This window comes from Phytophthora infestans, genomic scaffold, assembly GCF_000142945.1.
Source record: "Phytophthora infestans T30-4 supercont1.75 genomic scaffold, whole genome shotgun sequence".
Classification (NCBI taxonomy): Eukaryota; Oomycota; class Peronosporomycetes; order Peronosporales; family Peronosporaceae; genus Phytophthora; species Phytophthora infestans.
This window is the reverse complement of record NW_003303684.1, coordinates 233,072-257,122: the sequence shown is the minus strand read 5'-3', so window position 1 is coordinate 257,122 and position 24,051 is coordinate 233,072. Positions and strand designations below refer to the sequence as shown.

Here is a 24,051-nt window from a genome sequence, read left to right as displayed (position 1 = left end):
TTACTATCTACTCTTCATGATCGATGTCAGCAATGTTTTTAATCTGTGGAACAGGATCGATGACATCACTAGGTGAGGGAGGCAGTAATTCGTCAATGAATGCCTCGATGATTGTCTTTCTGTCAGCTAGTCGATTCTTTTGTGCTTCAACCCGTCTTACTAATGCGTCAACATCACGACGGATTTGCTCATTATATGCAATAGCTGCGGCAACACAGTCCAGTGCGAGCCGAGATGATCGATTGAGGTTTGAGATGTGTTGCTCAAGACGCGAGTCCGCTGCGTTTAGTAAATATGCTACGTGCTCCGGAGGTGGATCTGAAATTGCATCAGTCCATGTCGATCGATTTAAGTTACGCGTGATAGAGTTCGCCCACATGCGCCAAACAATCGCCGACCCTTGAAATGTGCTCCCCCAGTGTTGCTGCAGTTGGACAACCACATCGTGCATGTGGTGCTCTCCGCAGCTGCACCAGCTCGATCGGTTTCCGGAGGTTGAATGCACGCCTCTTTAAATTCAATAGGTCTTGCGCCTTTGTTATTGCGAGGCCAAATTCGTACACAAGAAGCTGTACAGTGTGGCGGTGTGTACTTTTTACCCACTGTGCCCAAGCGTCTTCTGCCTTGGTGCTTTCGATCATGTGCCTTTTGAATCTGAATTGCATGAGTTTATGCCATTCTTCCTGGAAAGTAGTCTGCAGTGACCACTCGCCATTCGTCTTAACTGCCCGTCCTTTGATGTGACTACGAAGCTGTTCGAATAGAGAAGTGATAATGTCGTTAAACGTGGCTCCACACACGGTCATCTCATCTAGCGTGACGCCAGATGCATCTCGCTGGTCAATTGTAGCCTTGATAATTGGCTGGACCACCAGCGTTAGCTGCCGACGTTCTTCTGAGTGCGCTGCGCTTGGCGACCGTCGAACTGGAGTTTGTGCCCGCTCAGGATACGGAGAGACGCGCGTATGAGGCGTCGAGCTTCGCTGTGATCTCAGAGCTGTCGATCTGGCTGGTGTTGTTGCCTCTCGCTCGCTAGCACTAGTCGCCTCCATGTCTCCAGTCCTCGGGCTTGGGCTCGCCACCTCGACGCCCCCCCTGCTTGGTCTTGAGCTCGCCTCCATTGCACTCGTGTTGTGGTTGCTTGCAGGTTTCTCTCTGGGAATCTGGTCAGATACACACCATTATTTGGAATACCCTATAAGATAGGTAGGGCGAAACTCAGATCGAAACTCCGGAGCGGTTCAATCGGAAATTTTGACTAGAACTCACAATAAAATAGGCGTACTTAAGCGCGAGGGCGACGACACAGATAATTTTAGTGTATTTCATTAATTTAACACAACATGGTATTTTCTTTCTATCTTAAGGTATTTATATTCATTATATAATGGCTTTTTGGAAATGGTATATTCATACTCGGCTCATTAGTAGAAAATTACGGAAATTGAAACACCAGGCGGACCCCCCTTGCTCTGACATAAATTTTCAGATTAGACGGGTACTTTTATCTGTGGTGCACTGAAAGTGACAGTATTCTTGGCCACGCGACGGACCTGGAGTCAGAACTCTACTATTCTAACGACCGAAACACTAACAATGCGTATCAATCACACCCCTCTCGACATTTTCTCCGGCTGCCACTTTACAATGCTTCAGTGAAATCCCGTCATTAATTCACAATTAGCTCCTGGCGGCAAATGTACATGAACTGGCATCGCAGCAGCCAAATGGGAAATGTATTATTACATGTAACTTCTGCCGTGTTTCTGATAGCTTTACATCTTGGCGCAGAAGTTCACGCCCGCCTTCTTGTCTTCTTTTTCTGTATGTTTTCACCGTATCTCAAAGGGGATTCCTCAGTGAAAACCATCGCGGGTGTCTCTTGTTTTCAGCTTCAATCGTCGCTTACTTGGGCTGGTGCACGCGGCCCATGCGCGTGGGTTTCTGTCGCCGTCCTTCGAACGAGCGCTTAGGCGGCTGTCGCTGACGAAAACTATCCTTCTTCTTGAGGCCCTGTGGCCGCTCTTCTTCGTCATTGATCGTGCGTTCATGGTACTCGTCGTGGTGCATACGCTTCTGCTCCAGCACCTTGACGGTCTCGTGTAGATGCACTGAGTTCTCCACGTCGTTGATGAGGTTGTTGATGCGCTCCATTTCCTCCAGGTGGTGGCGCTCCTTGGTCGGTAGCTTCATGGAGTTAAGCGAGTCCGTGTGTTCGTACTCCTGCAGCAGTACGAATCCGTTTTCGCCTGGCTCGGCCGCCACCGGCATATTGAAGTGGAAACGGTTGTTCTTAGGGCTCCAACGGAGACGCGGGATCGAGTCCATTAGCATGCTGTCGCTGTCGACCATCATGGACATCGTCGCCATTGTGGAACGGGTAGAGGGGGAAAGTTGCTTGATAAACTTGGCTTGGGCTTGTTTGTTGCGCTTTGCAGAGTGAGATGAGACTTTCGAAAAACAGGAGCTGTTGAAGATGAAACAAGCTTTCTGATTGGTTGCATTTTTATCTTGCCTACCAAAGAAACGAAACATTTTCAGGATTTTATTTTTGAAGCGACGGCAACAATAACTTCAACTTCGGCGTGGCTACCGCGATCTGTCGAGGCAGCACCGGTGCGCTGTGCGAGGCACTGAGCGCTTCTGTAGCGACTACAGGGGCTGCCACGACGAACTCTGTCTTGGTGGCGACTTGGTGCCAAACTCGCGCTGGCGCGAGCTTCACACTGCCGCCGATCGCGGGTTTCTGGGAGCTGCTGCTCCTCTGTGGAGTCTCGACTCGAGGACGATCGCTTGCAAATTGATCGGTAGCAGTTGCACTATTAGAGATGCGATCTGATGCAGCAGTGAGGAAGCTGGAGGCGTCAGTGCGCGTTTGCAGGCCGGCGTCCAAATCGGTCAATGGCCGACTGTCGTTGCGTTCCAACCTGTCTGCAATACCCAATTGCGCCTGCATCGCCCGTCGGATCACGTGCCAATCGTTAGTGTCCGACAATTGAGGTGCATTTAAGGTACTCTGCTGTATGCGAGGCTTCCGGACCTTTAGGTCGTTGAGAGACGACGATCGAGTCGTCGTCGGTTGGTTGCTTAGGACATTGTAAGGTGCACTCAGCCTCATTGGGCTCCATAGACCTCTAGGCTGGCATCGCTGCAGAAGAAACGAATTAGCAGCACAATAATTCTGGGCTGAAATATGGTCAGGTGATGTGAGCACATAGTTGGCGTCCAACGTGTCGTTCGTACTGAAGATCTCGACCGGTTTCGTCTCTCTTGACGACGGGATCGAGCTGTTCTGCTCGCGGTTCATGTCTTCCAACATTTCAGCCGTCACAAAATGGTTGGGGAAACCTTGATTGCGAGCAGCGCCATGACGATGAAACGCTTCACTGTCTCGGTGCAACTTGCCAGTTCGTGTGTTGTTTGAATTGCTTGCTGAGATCTCCAACGCTTGTTGCTTTGTAAGGTACTTGACGCGCCATACAATGCTGGAGACTCGGGATAATTGCTCCATAGCGAGCGTAATCGAACGAGACGTGTTTGTGGGCAATACACCTACGACCAATAGTCCATCCACAGACGAGAACTGGATCTTCACGAACTGTTTCGAGTTAAGTTCGATCCAGTCTCCAGGCTTCGGCTTCCGTCTAGCTGTGGTTTCTGTTGCCGCCACTCGGTCCTCGTCTTGTGGCATTGCATTACGTTTCCATTTTGTATAGAGGCCACTCCTAGCTTTTGAGGAGTGGTACACAGCCTTGTGCTTGCAAACGGCAACATTCGGAATAATTACCTTGCGTCCATTATGAGAGGCAAGACTTGTTGACGCAGCCTCAGCTGCTCGGATCAAAGGTACGAGATCACGGAAAATAGCCTCCCGCTTCCCTTTCCCTTTAAAAGTTATCGTCTCCAGATCGGGGAACGAAGCGACATTGGACAACATCTTAATGACCCGGCGACACCGTATCGTCGTTGCTTGTGGGTCAAAGTCACTTGTCGGGTTTACAGAGGGAAGGAGGGTCGCAAAAAGCGGTGGGATAGCTCTGAGGAGTTCACTCTCGTCCTTAAAGTCAGGATTCTCCACTTCTGGCTTGCCCTCCTCCCGCATTTTCTCTTCTCTCTCAAGCGAAACTTGTCGAGCGATAGCGATCAGTGCCACCAGCGCGTATGGAGGGAGATTGATAATATCTCGGATAGCTTCGGATGAAAACTGGGGACTATCGAGGTGTTTAATTGCCAAGGCTTCGGATAGGAGTATCTTCGGGAAACGAAATTGAATAAAAGCAGCTAATAGGGCGATGACTTCAATCCGTGTACGACGTGAAAGTGCCAGCACCTCGTCCAGCCATATCTTAGGCATCCATCGCGAATTTGGCGCGTGCTTGGAGGGTGAGAAATGGCAATGCGAATTGTGCAGCGCGCATTCAGCATTGTGAAACGAAACGATAGCGTTTAATCTTCTCAAGTCCAGCAACTCGGTCGAGTTTGCACGTCTATGGGCGATATCAATGAGCCTTGCGCTTGGTGTCAACTCGGCAGTGTCTTCCTTCGCAACCCATACGTCAGTCGCAGAGCCAAATTTAAGGTCCACTAAGGATGAAGATCTATGGGGTAGGTCGAAAAGGTTTAATACGAAGTCATCAAATTCTTCGATCGATCGTTGTCTTTCATGTGTAGAAACGAAATGGGTATCGAGGATCCACACATTTGGTAGTAATGCCACTACCTTTTTCCGATATTCCTCAATTGTGTTGCCTTTGAGCAGACCATCATTCCCAGCTAATCGCAACTCCAGTAAATGCTGCTCTCGTAGGCAAACTAAATCCTTGAAACAGATGCGATTTCGCTCGAGATATAAGAAACCCAACGCCCGAAAAGAAGTCAACGCGTGGATATTCTTAAGTAGATTTCCATTGAGGTCGATTCGCCACAGTTTTTTCAGCTCGATAATCCCTTCGAGGTCTTTAATGTGGTTGCAGTCCGCATATAGTGACTGGAGCTTTTCACACAGCTCGAGATGCTTGATACACTCGATATCCGAGTTGGAGAGGTGAAGTACCAGAAGATCTGGTAGAGGTGCCTTGGCTCGTGCGCGGATAAGCGCAGCTTCGGGTGGTCTCATTTCGCTTACGCACTATGTAAGGTCCAAGTATTTTTAAGTAGCCCGATGGAAATTTCGTGCTTTATTTATCAATCGTACTTCGAAAACGTATCAGTGTTAACTTCGTTATCACACGTGAGTTCAACGCATGTCTAGCTGGCAAAATTAAACGCATCGATACTCTGTCCTTTGCGCGGCACAATAGTCGGACCAAGACGATGCGTTTTTTTTCTGGAAGTCTGACTCGTTGCAGCTCTAGCTGAGACCATGTCCAGAGCGGAGGTGGCTATTCGGTGCAGCTGCTCGATCGATTCGTCAGTACCTGATGGTACAATAGTCTCGCTTTCAGTTTGCTGAAGGACAACTTTGGCAAGTTTTTTCGTCTTCTTGTCAAATTTTTCGACAAATCCGATCGTCAAGTCGTTATGCTGGTTTGTTCGAAGAGCAAAAGCGTGACTCCACATTTCATCGTAGTTAATATTGGGGCCTTTGTCACGGGCAGAGAAGCTCATAGTCGGTGTTACATGCGGAGAGAACGCCGGCTGACTGCGCACTCGGATCATCGATGATAGCGCTGTGGCTGCTGCTGGGGCAGTCTGGGCACGTTGTTCATCTGTTCGTCGTGCGGCCTCTCGCTCCGTTAGCTCCATGCATCTTGACTTCCACTTGTTGCAACGTTTCTACAAAACAAAAACGAAAGAAGGTTACTTGAAGCTGCATAACTGTTAGGACAAGTCGGATGGGATACCAACCTGTGCTAGTTCATGTAGCTTGTGCAGATGTTGGTTGTCGTGGCGAAGGTCTTCAACCACTTTATTTGTGTGCTCTTTCCATTCCTGCTCCTCTTTATTCACATCTTCCTTGAGTTTGTCGATTGTTCGTGAAGCTGTAAGGTGAATTTTCTTCATTGCGGCCACCTCTTGTAGTCGAAGGTGACTTTCCTGCTCCAATATCTCGTTCTCTACTTTCTACGGTATCATGTCAATGAGTAATATTCGTACGGCTTCTAGTATGTACGCACCATTCTCTGAAAGTGCTTTGCCTGCTGTGTAAATCGATGCATCAGGTTGTCAACACCGATGCTCTGCAGCTGTAACTCATCTTTGAGTTTAGCATTCGCTACTAAAGCGTTCTAGTAGTAAGTAGCAGAAGTTTTGGTCTAAAAGGTCTGAACCCAACAAAGATCAGCTCATGCCAACGCACCTTACTTTCTTCCGACATAGCGTGGAATGCTTTCTTGAGGTAATCTGCATCGAGCTCTTGAAGCGCTTTCCGGAATGTCTACAGACAGTGTATAAAAAGACTGTTTACATAACAAGCCCTCGACCTCGTTTGTGCAAAATTTTACCTTTTCTAGTGCCATTTTGTGGTTGAACATGTCCAGACGCACTTTATAAATTTCTTCAGCGTGCGTCTTATTCTCCTGCTCCATCTCCAGCATCAATTGTTCCACACGATCGCGCAGCTTGCCATTTGCAGCTTCCAGTACGTCGTACGCCTCCACATGAAGTTCCAATTGGCAAACCTGACGACGCAGTACTTCGATTTCGTGATCAGCTTGATGTTTCTGCGTTGCGTGCTCGTCTTCCAGTAATCGCCGCATTTCTTGGTGTTTTTCAGCTTCACGTTGTAGCAGATTCTCCATGGCGTTGATCTGATCCTGTTTGCTTTTGTTGTCGCGTGTCATTCGTTCGATGATCTTGGCTTCTTCTCGCAATTGGGCCTCTGCCTCCTCTACTCGTTTACGAAGTTCATCCGTATGAAAATCATGGTTAAGGACCCTACTAACGTTATGTTTAATAGCTCGATCTTTACACCATGCAAGTGATAATTGTAGAGTGGTGAAAGGATATTCATTCGTGGCGATAGCTGCACTCGTAGTCGACGCTGATGGCTTCTTACTTCTACACCGAGCAGGTTAAAGATTAGTCAAAGTGACGAAACGAAGAGCAAGTCGAAAGACCCAACACGAGGAGGAGCCTAGGAGCTCTACTTGCACACGCACTTCTTTTCGGGGCCCATGCTGGAAAGTGTCACGAATTAGCAAATTGCCAAGAGCACCGACGAACCCCAAATAGTTTGTCGTTTTACTAGCACATTTATAGTAGACGCTGCCACTGGGTGTTATGAATTTGTAGCACTTAACCTTTTACTGAAGTATCAATCGATATGGAAGAATATCATCTTATCCGACTTCTCTAAAGTTTAGTATCATCATTAATGACCAATCATGTATTATTTGTTTTGGATAACCAATCATATCCAAGTAATATGTCAGTGCTGGCCAATAAATGCAAAAGGGGTTAGGTAGGTCATCTAAACCCCACATCGGTCCGAGGGGCATGGAAAGTATGCTAAAAAATATTATGATGTCGGCGTATCACACGCATATTTTCATTTTATCCGACCGGTACATGCGACTAAATTAGCGCTTTCTAAAAACGGTTAATCAGCTGCAATTTGTAGGAAGCAATAAAGTCACCAGGCTGGCAACACCAGCTCTACGGCGAGGGTTGACGGCAAAGTGGTGGATCGGCGTTATTTTATTAAGCGACTCTATAAAGACGTACTACGTGTATTAATACATGCAACATCCTCCACGTATCAGTACCACCGCTAGTAGATACTACGTATTACGTATTACGGAGCTTACTTCAATGCAGACTTCGTACAAGTACCGATACATGAATTGCATTTTCTTATTACCACAGTATTATCCTGTACACATAAGTACTCCCTGTCGCTCCGCCTTGCCTTATCCTCATGCAGCGGCATCCGGCTCCTGTTCCGGGCTATGGCCACCTAGCACCGGCTCCGAACGCTGTTCTCATCCTATATGCAACACTTCCGACTGGAGCAACGCCACGCTGATCCGCACGTATCCTTCTTGCCCTTGGTAGTCGCATCCTCCTTCTCCACGGCCCGCTTATTGACGTTCCAAAGTCCCTACCGTGAGCTTCCCCACCGATGCACCAGAGCTCCGTCGCACCACAGCTATGCCGAGCGACGCGCCGAACACGTCCATCTTGCTCATCATCACCGCGCCGCGTCGCCCTCTCTTCACCGCCAGCCACTCGCTTCCGCCATCGCTGCTGTCTCCGCTGCTGGTCACCCGCCACCCTTCTACTGTCGTCGCTGTCACCACACTTGGTCACCGCCACCCTTGCGCCCGTCTCCACGCTCGCTTGCCGCCGTCCTCACTGCTGCCACCATCTGCACGCCGGACTCTTTTTACTCATATTATAAGTCTTACCTTTGTGGCCCACAGCATCTAAACTTTAGATTTTATATATTTGTTTTGAGGGTTATTATTATTTTGTACCATCCATTTAGTACATGTCCGATAAGATCATTCGGTCCGATAAATTTTGGTATGGAAGTGCATTGATAGTGACGAGAGCGGAAAATGTTTGTGTGTGTGATGGATAAATTTGGTATGTATCTTGCGTTTAAGAAGGTAGAGAGAAAGATAAACCAAAAGCTCTCAACACTGTGATGCAGTACTATCGGCAAGACAAGCCCTGGCCGCTCAATCAGTTCCCTAAGCACCGAGCTTCATTGGAAGCTCAGTTGCTGAAAATGGGGAAGACACTAGACAGCTTCTGTCTCAAACGAGATGGTGGTGGGCTCGTAGCGAAGGAACCACCTTGTACGAAAGATGATTCGAAAAGAATGATGGTGTTTTTTCCACTTATGCTAACTCATCAAGATGCTGCTTTACTATGTCCTCTTTGGAACTTGTTCGGCCGCGCGTCTGACCTAGCCATAATCCGCAAACAACACATGTCAGTGGACGCAGGCGACATTTTCTTTCTGCGCTTGGTTCGCGTGAAGACGTCTGAGAAACATTGGCTATCGCTCTTTCCTGACACGGAATTAGCTATGAGTTCCTTGCTCTCCAGTGCGCTCGCCTTGATTCTCCAAGCCGCAGCTCTCGTCAGCAGCCTCGCAGAACAAACAGGATTATCAAGCTCCACGCTCTCCCGACATCTCGCTGATCGAGCTGCTGAACGCTCCGCAAGACATCACTGGTCTTGCCGCTCCAGCAGCCCTGCCACGCGCTGTCACGACCCCAACAGTATATGCGCACGTTATCCGGGTGCTAGACTGTGTGATGCCTGCTACTGGTGTGGATGCCGCCTTGACATTGCACTCATTTCAAAGAAGAGGCGCTAAACACGCGAACGGCTGCGACAAGATGATGCACGTTGGATCTTCGTCATAAGCTCCTAAAATCTAAGGACGACGAACAAAGGGTTAAATTACATTATCAATACAAGCAAAACATACCACAAGATAGTGAAAATAGTCAGCGGATACAAACCCAGAACCGCGGTGCCACTGCAAGTTTGACTGGCTTTCACACGCACACGCGTAAAACAATGGATCCGATACAGCGTGTCCTGTTTGCTACTGCGTTCAGCTCAGGACTGACAGCCTAAACATCAACAAGAAGGTAATGGATGTCCTCACCGCACGCATCTTCCGACACTTTCCGCCACCTAAAGACCTGAGCTCCACAAGTTCACCTGTGAAGACCATCGAAGCGGATGTTGCTCACGCTGGGTGCTCATCAGCCGAGCTGCTTGCATGGTCCTCGCACCTGGTACCTCCATCCACTACCTGTGAAGACACCAAGACAGGTAATGCACCCTCCCACAATGACGATGAACAGCCAGGAGAACCAATCGAGAACCAGAAGGCCGTCGACCGCCAAGCGACTGTGATTAATAACGTTATGGAGCACATCAAGCGGCAGAACGCTCGCATAGACGCACTCGATGAGAGGCAAAACAGCAAACTTACGCAAAAAACGAAGCTATCCAGATAAAGATACAGATGAAGTTAGTACGCTGAACAAGAAACAGCGGGGATCTCCGCCCCACCTTCATACCACGTGGCTTGAGTGGTACGCTCAAGATCCACGCTGGTACGCACTGGTGCCAAAACAAAAGCTGTCGAGAGCAAAGTTGCTGGTGGTCTTCATGATTTTTTCTTGAAAACGGCTTCTCTCTTGATAAACAGGCTGACGACTATCGTGACTGTGTTCTTGAGGTGAAAAAAAAACAGAGAAAGACGTACTTGTCTTCCTGGACAGCGAGAAAAATATCAGCTCGCGTGGGTCGAGCACCGTCCTTAAGGTGAAAGGGTTAAGCCTTTCGTCACCAGGATCTTATAGGTCTGTGTGGACCCGTAAGATAGTAAATAGACTGACGCAACTGGCAGAGAGGATGACTTGTGAGACTACAAAAGTTTACTGTACTGAATTATAGGTCTTGATAGACCCATATAATCATCAGCACAGTAGCAGACGCAATAGCGTGAGCTCATTGTTGGACCTCCTACAATCCATTTCTCCGAGCCCCCTCCTTCTCTTTGGCAATCCCTACCGTGCCTGCAGACCACTGCCTCTCGATCAGAGATGAAAGAGACTGGCGTACCGAGATGACGATAGATGATGTCAAACAAAGATCACCGCTGTATGGTCGGCGGTTGTTGAAGCTGCAACCGGAACAAGATGTACCATCGTACTGAATCTATCGATGAAGACGATAATACCAGTGTGACCATGGGAATAACGCATAACTTGAAATGAAGTCCATATTCACGGACGTTCACGCATCCCGAGCAACGGGGAGCGGACAAAACGGATCCTGCTTGGACGGAGCAGGCTTAACGCGCTGACATGCTATGCAGGGGCGCATCCATTTCCGTACCCACATGCGCATGGGGGGACAACAAAACAGCTCGAGACAGTGCTACAAACGTTTTGTCGCGCCCGAGGTGGAAGCCGCTAGGTGTATCGTGGAGCTCATGTAGGATTCAAGCTCGGAGATCACCATCGAGCGGAGCGACGATGCGCGGGCCATCATCGCGATCCACGTGACATGTCAGCAAACGCCTTCCATAGCTTAACGGCCGATGCGAGAGCGGATTCGCGGCGACAGCCAGCGCCGTGCTTTGTCCGACAGAGCCTGCCGATTACTGGAACATCTCGGAACACGCTTCAACTGAATCGTAGGCGATGGTTATAACATTGTAGAGTGGCCGATCGCTGCGACTTCGACCGCAGCAATGCACACAGCGCAGTCGCCATCGTCCGCCGTATCACCAATGGCGTGGCGATCAGTGTGTGAACCGGGATCGTAGTTCGGCCGACGCGAGAGCAACGTCGGCATAGATTTTAGTTTTGCCAGGATTGTAGTGCACGACAAAATGTCGCTTTTAGAACAGCGAGAGCCAGCGAGCCATGCTTTGAGAAAAGTGAGGACACTTCGTCGCAGTCCGCAGAGAGGCGTGATGCGTGTAAACTGCAAGTGTATGTTCACGCAGTAGATACACGCTAAATTTGATGAGTGCGTAGCACATTGTTAGTAGTTCCTTATCGTGGACGGGATAATTATTCTCCGCTGGCTTAAGCTGGCACGACTGGTAGCTTACCACCGGTTTGCGTCCCTCATCGTCGTGCTGCATGCGCACACAACCGATCGCGTTGTCGCTGGCGTCACACACCACGTGGAAAGGCTTTGTTTGGTCAGCTAGCATCAGCACTGGAAGTTGTTTTTGACCGCGTCGAAGGCAACCCGGTGCTCGAGACACCACTATCACGAAGCGTCTTGAGTAGCTGCGATAGCGGGTGTATGGTCGATGCGAAGCTCTTTGGGTAACGACGAAGGTATGTGGCGAGTCCGAGCCACTGACGAAGTTGCTTCTGACCCTGTAGAGGCGGCGAAGCGCGAATAGTCTCTACCTTCTCCGGGCCAGCATGAACACCGTCCTTGCATACATAGCTTCCGAGCACTGAGATCTTGGGAGCGCAGCAGATACACTTCTTCAAGTTGGGCGTAGACCTTGTTTTCTCGCATCATGGGAACACTTGCCGAAGGTGTTGGAGATGAATTACGACGTCAAAAATGCTGTTCTTGGCACGACAGTGAATGCGGATATCCTTGAAGTAGCTCGGCGCAAAGTCGCGGAATGGGCGGAGTTGATTGGAAACCATTTGATTAAATCCGTTGCGGCATCCCAAGCCATTAACAAAACATACCACTGGGCGTGCGGACAGCAGTAAGCGGCACGTCGGCTTGCGCATCATAATTTGTAAGAAGCCGTCCATCAAATCGATCGTACTGTACTGAGTACTACCGGACATGGTGTACCCTTCCGCGGAAACGGCGTCTGCGCAGAAATAGTGGCATCATTGAGCTTGTTAAAGGTGGGGACGATGCGCCATCCCCCCGTACACAGTAGGCTAGCCTAGAGTGTAGGGACATATATTCACGGACGTGGCCAGTTCAACGTCGGCTCTCAAACCGTCGTCGATAGCGTCGCCTTGGTCGACCACTGCCTCGTCACGCAGTACTTAGCACCGGGCGTAAGGCCGGTTCACCATCATCAGGTTTGGAAAAAAAATTCTCTGACGAGGTCGCAACTGGGTTGCGGGACACCTCAAGCGCTGGTAGCGAATGATCTGCAGATTAGGCTTCTCGAGATGATTTAGATACCGCTTGTCGTGGGCGACGGGACTGTATATCCGACGCAGAAGCTTCAGCGTCCGGTGTGACCACTGCGACCGACGCAGTGGTAATAGGAGCAATCATACAAATTTGCTCCCGTTCCTCACACTTCAGCTCGCGACGAAAGTGTTACATCGAGAGACCGGGAAGCTGCGTGATAAACACCGCGTCTGATGGAAGACGAACATTTTCGACATCGCGCACGCGCGGAATGATATCATCGCCGTCAATTGGTAACACTGAGATCAGTTGGAGATTGTGATCGTCTGTCTTTCCCAAAGGTCCAACGGACTTCCATCTTCAGTATATAATGGAGATCACCCACATATATTGCCTTCAACTAAACTATCAGTCCCCTGTCACGAAACATAATTGCTAGGTCATCCTCATAGACCACTTCAATGATCCATTGCTCTCCCATTTTTTGGACATTCTTTTTTTGCATCGGACACAAGATAGGCATGTGAATCATCTGTGGAGGACCTTTTACCAGGACTTTGGTGCTGACTTAAGCCCATAAATACTCTTCTTAGGCTCGCAAACTAGCCCTTCATGGCCTGCTTGTATATACCCGGAGGTTGGTGCATATACGTCTTTTGCTCTTCGTCCATAGCTCCATTGAGGAAGATCGTGTGCACATCCAACTAATGGGCATGGCAATTTAATACGGCTTCTATTGCTAACACAAGTCGAAGCGACTCAAACCGAGCTACTGGTGAAAACGCTAAATCGCACTTCACCTTAATTTCCTGATGGTTCTGTTTACGACTAATCGTGCTTCAAACCTCTATACACTCCTTTCTGTATTTACTTCATCTCAGGTACCCAGTGACATGGCCGTGCTTTTTGGCCTGGTGGTAGCGTGCTGAGCTTCCCTGTTCCGTGTTCCAGTAAGGACTAATATTTCAAATACTGTGGGTGTTGCCACGGCTTCCTTTGTGGTCCTGTTAACGCTTCTCTAACACTTTTGGAAATTGATTACCTATTGGCAATGCTATCGACCGCAGTGACCTTAGCAATGGTCGTTTTAAAGCATCCGTCGTCCTCAAACCCTACTGGACGTTTTTGGCTCCGATGTGGTCGTACTTCCCTAATACCACCTTCAAATGTTCTCTCATCAGATCACGCTTAGCTTCCACTGTCTGCGGCAACAGTTCTTATAGTTTCTTGGCTCCCACTCTTTCACTGTCTTCTGCTACGAGTGCTCCCTGTTATCCCCGAGAAACGCTTGTGGTGCTTTACCTCCGTGAAGATGTAGCTAACAAGAATATCCCGTCTTCCTCAGTAGCAGTTCACTTATCATACTCTGTACCGAAACCGCTTAATGGTGCTTGCACAGTTTGCTCTGTAAAACGTAACCAATCTGGCTACTGTGTGCTTGTTATTGTAGACATCTAGAAAACGACACGTTTTAACTCTGTTGGTCTTATAGCTGTTAATGAAGTGTGGTGTAGGGATTTCCAGATTTGGCCATTCGTCAACCTACTTTAGACCAAGAATCGGCTCGGTCTGGTGTCCCAGGACTTAGGAACAAAGGATCACGGTAAGTACTCAGCGATCTGTCCGGGTGATGTTATCCGGATGGCCGCTGAGCTTAACGGTCGCCTGAACCCAGCGGAAGGGTCGGTAGAGATCGGAAACGACTAGATTTCACTAGATATTTGTGAAGATAGGGGAAGGGGAGCCGAAAAGGCTCCCAAAAGATAACAAAGCAAAATTTTCCTAGTCCAAGACACATGTACACTCTTCCGGTAAGTCCCTGCATAGGGCTGGATTATGGAAGCCGTCGATACTCGAGAGGCATAGCTTGTAGGGTATTGACTGGTAACGCCAAGAGATTAAGTCGGTTCGGGTAGGACAAAAGTCTCGCTAGCGTGAAATAAAACCCCGCGAACTTAGCGGGCCGGTACGTCGGATAGCCTGGGTGCTGTGACACTTCTATCTGAGCAGCCGATGCGCTCGGTTACCTGTAAAAACACTCGCGCGCCGTCGTCGATCCTTTGGTGGAGGGCACAGGATTTTGTGAACGAGCTCAGCCGAGAATAATTCGGCAGAGCCTCTGAAGTGCTCTGACTTGGCTAGTCGGAACTCAGTGGAAGCGAATCACCTGTCTGTCCCGGCTGGGCCGAACCGCGAGGGGACAATCCTCTGCGCAGGCTAAACAAGCGCCGACTTAGCTCGGCGATTTGTTGTGGTTTGTGTAAGGAATCCACATCTGACGGTATTTGTGTGTTCTACTACACTACAGAAGCATAAATAACTGTTATCTAACATAACAATAAAAATAAGATGTAAAACACCCTTTCGTTCTCTCAGAGATCCCGAGAAACCAGCGCTTTATGGCTCGAGCTGATACCTTTTTATCCTTCCTGGCAGCTTCTTGTACGTATGCAAAGCACAAACCTACCAGACCTTCGTATTGAGGATCACAGCTTTTCTAACTCCTATGGTTTCCTATTCTTCGACCTGCTCTTAGACATGCAATTCTGCTCCTATGTTTTGGTATTTCAGGCTACCACTTAGCCGGCAAGTTAGCATCTCTAAGCCCCGCACACAAGCCATTTTCATCTGACGATCTCTTTCACCGCACCGCTTTCTTGTAGAGTATATAGAATCGACGTCTGAAACGTCCCATACTAAACGTTTTTAGAGCCGTGTTCACAAATTTAGTGCCCCGTCTGATCGAATCCTTCCAGTTGTGAGCTCTCCCTCCCGTTCTAAGTGTAGTAGCAGTTTTTTTTTCACATTTGGTTGCACCGTCTTTTTTTGTGGACGGCATATGTCCAACACCATGATGTCTGATTATCAGTGATGCTGCGAAAGTATCTTATTAATTTGGTAGTACCATTCACACCAGGCGTTCGCGCTGATCAATTCTTATCCATATGTATCGGGCAATATCACTGACTGTCTCAGGCTTTAATCGTATTCCGGTAATCGCATTGTGCGCATCTTCATTTTTATGCATGTATGACAGAAGAAATGGTACTTTATTCAGTGTTGTCCAGCTGTTCTTAGTCACACCTTGGATCAGATTCCTACTCATGACTCCAACCAGCTTACTTTTGTTCACATGGACCAATTTATCGTGCCATTCTTTGAGCGTAGTTTCCAATCGTGTGTTTCTTGTGCCTTTAATGGTTTGTCTTTTACTGCTGTATATTAGCTGACCCTTAGTGTGCGGCGTTTTGAATATTCACTGCAATAGCCCCAAACACCAGTTTGTGCCACCACAAAACAAATTTGTACCATCCTGTGGCACTCTTTACTATTTTATATCTACTTTGCTTCAGCCAAAACTCGCTCTGTAAATTAGCATTTGCGTATGGCACCATGTTATCAAAATGAAAAAATAAATGATTTTTCAGGACCCAAAAATGAACTGAGTCAACATGTGGATTACCAAGTTAATCCCCCTCTCCAAATATGAGGCTAAACCTCTTGCTTGACGGCTTGCGCACAAACAGCGGTGCGTCTGTCATTTAGGCCGGAGCCACAGCCAAAATCAAACACCAATTCAAAACGTGTTATGTCAGCCAAGTCTCTCTGCATTAAATCTGGGTACAAACGCCTTACCGTGTTTTTGTATGACCCTCGAGACCTCTACGATGCTTCCACATGCTTCCAGAACAATACGCGCTAGAGCACTTTCTTTCACAAAAAAACCGAACTCATCTTCATTGTCGTTCGTGCGGTTAGACGACAATGATGATAGCGGAGTTGAAGATACCGGAAGTGACTTCACTACCGCATCCGTGTCTATCTTGGCTTGCTCTGACGCCCGTGTCCAGCCGCCATTTGATTGTGTATCATCACCTGTCGCATATCGTGGAGTCGATCCTTTACCACGATGATACTCGACCCTCTCCGCCGCGAAGTCGCGGCGCTCGCCACTGCGACGGTAATATCCCTCCTCATTGTTAATATCTTGTGCGTGACTGGAGCCAATGGATAATAGCTGAGAACCTCGGTTTATCCTGCTCACCGAGGTTCCGGACTGTGTGGCGGCGTGCGAAGCAAGCCTCTTAGGTGTAGGAAGGTCCACCACGGGGCGCCTTGCGCGCGCGTGTAATCTTGACGCGCTCGCTGATATCTCGTGATCACACTGTGCTTGCTTTCGGATAACAGTGTCTCGATAAACTAGACGCCCCCATTCAACATCATCGGGCCGCGACATTTCATGATCTTGACAGCGTCCACAGCATTCCCAATAATGAGCGAAGCAGCTGTCCCGATGGGCGTCCCACGACAAGTCACAGATGTGCAAGGCTAGTGCGCCAAACAACATGCGTTGATGTGTCGCTTCATAAAACGCCAACGTTCGCACAAGCAACGCTCCAGATTCGGCGTTCCACCGCGTCACGAATGCAGCCCAAGCTCGATCAAGCGATGGGCGGTGTACGACTAAAGCGGCGTCAGGAGAGACGGAGCGAGGCTGATATGAAGGAGCTCTTTCACCGCTGGAGATCCACGATAAGCTAGCCTGCCACGATGACTAGCCCCGAGACCGCGAGGCCTTTCTAGCACTTCGTAAACAATGGTGACCCCCCCCCTCCCGCCCGCCGCGTCCATGCTGTCGCTCCTTGCGCTCTCCGAGCTCGATTGCAGAATGCCGAGCTCTCGCGTTCCCGCGAATATTTTCAAGATTCTTCTATTTCCGTGTATCTCACTTTAAAAAGGGATGATGTGATGGGTCTCCGTCACGTGGTCGCCGTCGTGCTATCAGGATGCCCATCGGATCTAGTAAGTCAAGCGATCTCACTGTTTACGTTCGCCTCAATACATTCAGAGCTAACTTACATCCCTACCTCCAAGTCGCAAGTGTTCGTCGGTAACAGTGTCTTCTAGCCTGTTACAGCACGAAGATCGTCTGTCACATCCCCCTGGTGCTGTGGGGCTCAACAAAGCCCAATTATCGTGGTTTCACTACGTGTGCACTTCGAGAGGCTCGTAACGAATAATCGGCCTCTATTCGCTTCGACTCTTCCGTAGTGCACAATTACTTCTTCAGTGCTACTTTGTGACTACTATTTGGCTGCATCGTTGGAGATGGTTCTGTATGTAAAATTCTGGTCATTTTGCGTAATTTGAGAAGTGTGTCCTGCAAAGTTAACAAAAGGAGGGGGTGAGAGTCTGGTCTGAGACGTAGCCGAGCTAATGCATGCGGATTAAGTTCCGTGTGCGGAGCACGCAGGCTTAAGGACCGTTCTTAACCGGGATCGCGATCCCAAAGTCGAGCTCTGATTGGTCACTTTCATCCCAATTATTTCCGAATGTGTAACCCAGTGTACCCCCACACGATCCGAGTCTTGGATCGCGCGCTGGGCTGGATCGCGCGGGATCGTGGATACAGAAATGAAGTTACCGCTGTTCATGGAGCGTTCTCTTGACGATGGCTCGCGCCGTCGACGCAAGCTTCGTCTCCGCATGCTAGCCGCTGCTGCTGTGCTGGCCCCTGAAGAGCGAGACGGGTGTGTCGTGCGTCACAGGTTGAATTGAAATGTGCACAAGCAGACATTGCTGTTGGAGGGCCAATTTCAGCGCTGCTACCGCATGAAGGTGGAGTCCTTCGAGCGCTTGCTGTCCTTTGTTCGGCCCTCGCTAGTCCGAGACGAGCTGCAGTCCCGCCGTCGAACCGGAGCAGGCCCGATCACACCCGAGAACATGTTACAGATGACAATTGCGTGGCTTGCAGGGAGTGGCTATCAAATGACGCGCTGTCTTGGCGGTACGTCGGCTCCTGGGATGTACCACGTTATGCACGACGTGATGGACGCCATTTGCAAGTGCCCAGAGTTGCGAGTCCGCGGGCCCACAGAATCACAGCAGCGCATGTTGGAGTTGGCTGACGGATTCGCGGCCATCAGCAAAGACAGCATTTTGACTGGGTGCGTCGGCTGTATCGACGGGTGGCTGTGCGATATTCGCGCCCCAAGCACCAACGAGGTTCCGGATGTCTCGTCGTTTTTCTCGGGTCACTACCAGAAGTATGGCGTAAATGTCCAAGCAATCTGCGACTCGCTGTCATGCTTCACGGCCTACTGCTTCAATTCACCAGGAAAAGTCGGAGACTCTATTGCTTTCAGTAAGTGGGAGTTAAGCAGAGCAATCATGGAGATGCCAGCAGGGTTCTACATCATCGGGGACAGCGCGTACCCGCTCTCTGACTCGTTGTTGGTGCCGTTCAACAAACTAGAGATCAAGAGCAAGGCACACTCAGACTACAGCTTTTATTTAAGTCAGCTTCGCATTCGGATTGAAATGGCGTTCGGCTTGTTGGTCAACAAGTGGCAGATCTTCAAGCGGCCACTCGTGGTCGACTTTGTCAACGTGAAAAGGGTAATTAAGACGTGCATGAAGCTGCACAATTTCTGTATTGATGAACGCACCAAGTACCAGAGCGCAGTTACGTCACTACATGCAGTTACTACCGAGTATCACAGTTTACCAGAAAGCTGGTACCGGCCCACAGACAACACCACCGAGACTGACACCTTGCGGCATGATGCGCTGGGACGTATCCTTCGTGATGTCGTCATGCATCACATTCAAAACTTCGATCTCCGTCGTCCTCGAGCTCGTTAGGAGCTCTCCGAGGTTGTCGTGAGTGCTGCTACTGGATTCCGTGAATGACTTCGCACTCAAGTTCGTTGATGTGGCGTTCCAGTGTTTGCTTCTTTGCATGTTGATTGGCTAGGGCTTCCCCGATTTCTGAAGCATCGATCCCCTTTGAGATGAATTCCTGACGCTTCGCCAAGAGATCCTGCGTCAAGGTGTTATTGCGGTCAAGCATGGAGTACAGAGTAGTGAGTTTCTGAATCGCCCGCTGCTCTTTAATTAACAGCTTCTGCTCATTCCACGTGTCTTCCTGAATTGCAGCAGTCTCCTTCGCCTCACTGTCAAGCAGCTCGTTCACACGATCAAGAATATCTGCTGACTGGGAGCTTCTTCGCCGCTTTCGGTTCACGAGCTGCATTGTCCCCCTCTGACCTTCCTTCGTGGAGTCGTCCTCATCTTCCGGGTAAAGGTTTGCAGAGCAAAACTCCCGCCCACCCTGCCGGTGTTCACACCATTGGTCCAGATAGTAAACGTCTGCGCGACCTCCACAGAAGTCCCAAAAATCGTGACTACCTTGCCCAGATACCTTTGACTTGGCTTCTGCCTTGGCGAAGTTACTGCTCACCTCTTTCCACATTCTCTTCAGCTTCGCAGCTGAATGCACCATCTATAATGACGCGGTGATGCCCTCAAACATAGCGTCGTTGGAAATCAAAGTGTTGTATTCGCCGGTGTCGGAACCAAACACTGCCGCAACGTCTGTCAAAAACGATGAGCCCCCTTGGTCGATCTCCTCGCGCGAGAGTTGATTTCCCGTGGCAAGGAGCGCCTCGTAGAACCTATCCGAGAAAAGCACATTCAGCAATCTGAACATGCAGCCCTTGGTGCGCTTGTCTTCGTCGCTCTCACCTTTTGATCGCTTGCGCTGGTGGCGCAGCAAGGATTCCACACCATCTTTGTTCGTGTCCCACGCTTCGAGAATGTTGGCGCGATCGTCCTTCTTGGTGTTTTTGGCGACGTTCAGCTTTCGGGCTGTGGACTCCAACTTCAGCTGCTCAAGACTCCAATCGTGGTAATTCTCCGACGTAGGAGGGCGCATAGGCCGCTTGAGCGACCCCAGGTCTATCGTCACGGTCCACTTCGAGCTCACCGTGGCGTCCGTGGCGCCTGCTGAAGCTGCAGTGGCGGTGGCGGCCTTGCTTTGGTTGGTGCGCGCCATGTTGCTTTTCGGCAACTTGATGCTGGACTGGTAACGGATCGCAATCCCGTTAAGAACGGCTGGGATCGCAAAATGTAGCCATCTCGTGTGGACGGTAGTCTTCCGGATCGCGATCCCCCGGTTAAGAACGGCCCTAAGACCAGGACCAAGCATGGCATACGCCTGCTCGGCCCTATAGCGTCAACGCCTTGGAAGGTTTGGTTTGGATTAAGGGTGATAGAATTTCGCGTCCTCCCTGAATTCAAGCTCTTACCTTAAGCGCTGAATTAAGTACGATGTTGAACTTAAACGCTGTCAGATATTTATTAGCGGAAAAAACGTTCTACGTAAGTACTTATTTAATACTTCGTAAGTTAAGAAAAGTACTTAAAGCTGTAGTGACATGTCACTAAGTCTCTGTCACCGATGGCGGACGGCGTTGCGCGGATGCGCGACCTGCTCGCACAGAGCCTGCGTGCGTCGGAGCCGCAGCGCTCGGCAGCCGAGAAAGACTTGCAGCAACTGCAGAAGGTACCTGTCACCGCTCAGTTCCTCGCTGCACTACTGGACATGTGCGTAGTCGCTCCCAATGCCGACGGAACGCCTCGTAACCTTACACAGCTGGCGGCAGAGGACGCGGACGTGCGTCTTCTTGCAGTTTTATGGCTCAAACACTATCTCAAGACTCAGTGGAGGGCACGCAAGACCACGAACCTTCTGTCGGACGACGAACGCGCCCATGTGCGTGGCGTTTTATTGTTCGCGGCGCTACACGAGCCACAGCAGACAGTAGCATTGCACTTGGCGCTGATTATCGCCACCATCGCGCGCGCCGAGTTTCCAGCCCAATGGAGCTTCGAGACATTATTCCCAATGATGGTACAGCCGCTGAGACGAGCTAATGGAACTGTGGACGTGCCTAGAGAACGACGAGGAGTGGACGTCTGCTACCGCGTGGTCAAGGAGCTATCAGCCAGACGTCTCATGCAACACCGTAAACAATTCGCTATGCTCAGTGTGGAATTGTTGCCTCTACTGCTTCAATACTGGACAGCAACGGCTACACAACTGAATAACTTCTTACTGAGTCAACGTGAGGCTGCTACATTGACAGCGTTGACAGCTACAGGTGCAGAGCAGCTCAACGTGCTAGTGACGACCACGAAAATCATCTCGACAATGTTACTTAACGCGTTCAGAGACCTCTCGGCATTGCAGGATGGAGAGCTCATTCGTTCAGCACTAGTGGAGTTCTACACCCAGTTTGAGAGACTAGTGAAGTTCCGACAAGCTTGTCTTGCTCGTATTGGACACACAAGAGCTGCAGATGTGGAGGAGGCGATGCTGACGCTCGACAAGTGCATGCACCGCATCGCAGCCATCGTCGTCGGTGTGCAGAACTCGTATCCGATGGAGTTCCGCGAGTACTTGTCGCCGTATCTTACGCTGTTCTGGAACGTCCTAAACGCATTCACTTCTGTCCACTCGACAGCGCTTCCAGCTCCCAGACGACTTCAGATCGATGCGCTTCAGTTCTTTGCTAATGTATTGAGCTGCAGATTGTACAAGAACGAGAGTCTCTCGGGTCCAGATGGCACTACACGGATCATCACGAAGGTTATCACGGCTACAGGAGACGTCGCATTGACGGACGCTATGGTTCTTGAAGCACAAGCAGCTGTGCAGATGTTCTTCACTCAGACTGAGGACCGCTTTGCAGCTATGTTGAATCTAGTAGTGATGCACTACATGACGCTGACAGCTAAGGACCTGGACGAGTGGCACAGCGACCCAGAAGCTTATTGTGCGCTCATGGAAAGTCTGACAGCGAAAGAGTCGGTGCGTGCGTGTGCTGAAAATGTGTTCCTGACTCTGGTGCAGAACTTCCCGGACCAGACGATCCCAGCACTGACGCAGATCACGTCCAGTGCCTCAACTTATCTGCTAAAACTTGGTCGTGGCCAGGTGTCTGCTGGTAATGACCCACGGATCCTCGAAATGGACGCTGTGCTGTTAGCTATCGGCTTGGGCTGCTACGATCTCCACGATTGCTTCGAGTTCGAGCCCTGGTTTCTGACCAATCTCGTACCGATTCTCGTCCACCAAGATGCTGCAGTGGGCTCGTTCCAGGGTCTGCCCGTTCTGCGCTTCCGTATCGTTTGGCTCGTCAGTTGTTGGCTCGCCCAGCTATCTGCAAGTGTACGCCCGCCACTGTACGATGCGTTGCTGAACCCGTCGGCTTCATTCCACCAAGCAGATGCCGACGTTGCCCTCAAGCTGCGCGTTATTCAGACGCTCGAGTCCATGGTGAATGACCGGGGCTTTGAGCACGATGCATTCGCCCCCTTCCTGCCGCGAGCACTGGAGTGTTTGTTCGTTTTCTTCCCACAAGCTGATGAATCCGAGAGTAAAATGAAGGTATTGGGCTGTCTGGAGGCGATTATTCAAGCCTGTGGTGCTCAGATCGCCAGCTTCTGCCATCAGATCAGTGCTCCGTTGCCTGCACTTTGGACGAACGAGAGTGACGCGAGCAACTTGGTGCGTGGGAAGATCCTGCAGCTCTTGGCTACACTTCTTTCCAGCGTGAAGGACGCATCATCTGTGGAGACTGCCAGTGTACAGACATTGCTGGACATGTGCGTGCAGGTGATCCGCTTTGCAACGGATGTGTCGAATCCGGACGAAGTTTTCTTGATGGAAAGTGGCCTGGAGCTGTGGAACGAGACGCTGGAGGTGGCTACAGTGTACACGGAAGAGCTCCATCTACTCTTTGGCAATGTGTTGCGTTTAATGGAGCGAGACTACGAACATGTAGCGCTAGTATTGAGTCTATTGGAGCACTACTTACGTCTCGGCAAGGCGCAGTTCTGGCAGACGTATCACACGAACATTTCGGGGCTTTTACAAAGTGTCATGGGTAACGTCAAAGCCGAAGCTTCGCTACAGATCGCCCAAGTGACGGAGACTATCGTCGCGACAGTTCCCATTGATCAAGTGACTGTGTTCTTGCCAGTAGTGAAGACTATGGTGGAAGCTTGTGTCGTTTTCCAGCACGGAGGGTCCAAACACGAACCGGACAGTGTGTTGGCTGGCTATCTGAGTGTCGTGGCTCGACTGATGATGACGAATTTGGACGTTACGTTGAAGAATCTGCTGATGAATGACCTTGCGACGTTGCGTATGCTTGTAGACGCCATGCTCACGTTGTTCTACACTGTCGGGTCGTCCCCGTTGACTCTTGTACGACGAAAAGTGTGGGCGGTCGCCTTGTGCTCGAGTTTGATGTTGATGGAGCAGAACATACTAGAGAAGACTGGACAGATCTTGGAGATTTGTGTCGAAGTGATAGAAGACGAGCGAGAGGAGCAAGCGCAGAAGCAGAAGGCAGCTGCCAGTAGCGACCAAGATGGCGGAGTGTATCGCGCGTTCCAAGCCCACCACAAACAGCAGCAGACAGCGAGCGAAGAAGACGTCCCTATATTAGTGTTAGACTTGAAGAGCTTTGTCTGTCAGAGACTCAACGACCTCGCAGCGAAGCTTGACATGGACCAGCTGCTGCAATCAGTAGACTCGACGGTACTGCGTAAGTTCCAGTCATAATTTTTTGTTGTTGGCATAATTATAGGGACTCTCGGCCTATAAAAAATAATGAAACTATTCTTCTGCCGCAACTCGCGCCAAAT

The 24,051-nt window shown here is 49.9% G+C and overlaps 4 protein-coding genes across 4 annotated transcripts; 1 reads left to right on the top strand and 3 right to left on the bottom strand.

The window, feature by feature from the left end:
- Window positions 1-1,714: 1,714 nt before the first annotated feature.
- Window positions 1,715-2,431, bottom strand: PITG_19119 (uncharacterized protein; the record flags this gene model as incomplete). Its single annotated transcript, XM_002997389.1, has 1 exon — window positions 1,715-2,431. One exon carries the CDS (start codon window positions 2,269-2,271, stop codon window positions 1,906-1,908), a length of 366 nt encoding a protein of 121 aa, XP_002997435.1.
- Window positions 2,432-3,383: 952 nt separating this feature from the next.
- Window positions 3,384-5,116, bottom strand: PITG_19118 (uncharacterized protein; the record flags this gene model as incomplete). Its single annotated transcript, XM_002997388.1, has 5 exons — window positions 3,384-3,386; window positions 3,473-3,648; window positions 3,814-3,885; window positions 3,955-4,072; window positions 4,127-5,116. 5 exons carry the CDS (start codon window positions 5,114-5,116, stop codon window positions 3,384-3,386), a joined length of 1,359 nt encoding a protein of 452 aa, XP_002997434.1.
- Window positions 5,117-5,247: 131 nt separating this feature from the next.
- On the bottom strand, window positions 5,248-6,952 carry PITG_19117 (uncharacterized protein; the record flags this gene model as incomplete). The annotated part of the gene is made up of 6 exons (XM_002997387.1): window positions 5,248-5,775; window positions 5,848-6,063; window positions 6,117-6,227; window positions 6,299-6,376; window positions 6,444-6,832; window positions 6,913-6,952. The coding sequence occupies 6 exons, from the start codon at window positions 6,950-6,952 to the stop codon at window positions 5,248-5,250; spliced, it is 1,362 nt and encodes a 453-aa protein (XP_002997433.1).
- Window positions 6,953-20,794: 13,842 nt separating this feature from the next.
- Window positions 20,795-23,968, top strand: PITG_19115 (importin-like protein; the record flags this gene model as incomplete). The annotated part of the gene is made up of 2 exons (XM_002997386.1): window positions 20,795-21,643; window positions 21,704-23,968. The coding sequence occupies 2 exons, from the start codon at window positions 20,795-20,797 to the stop codon at window positions 23,966-23,968; spliced, it is 3,114 nt and encodes a 1,037-aa protein (XP_002997432.1).
- Between the last annotated feature and the right edge of the window lie 83 nt (window positions 23,969-24,051).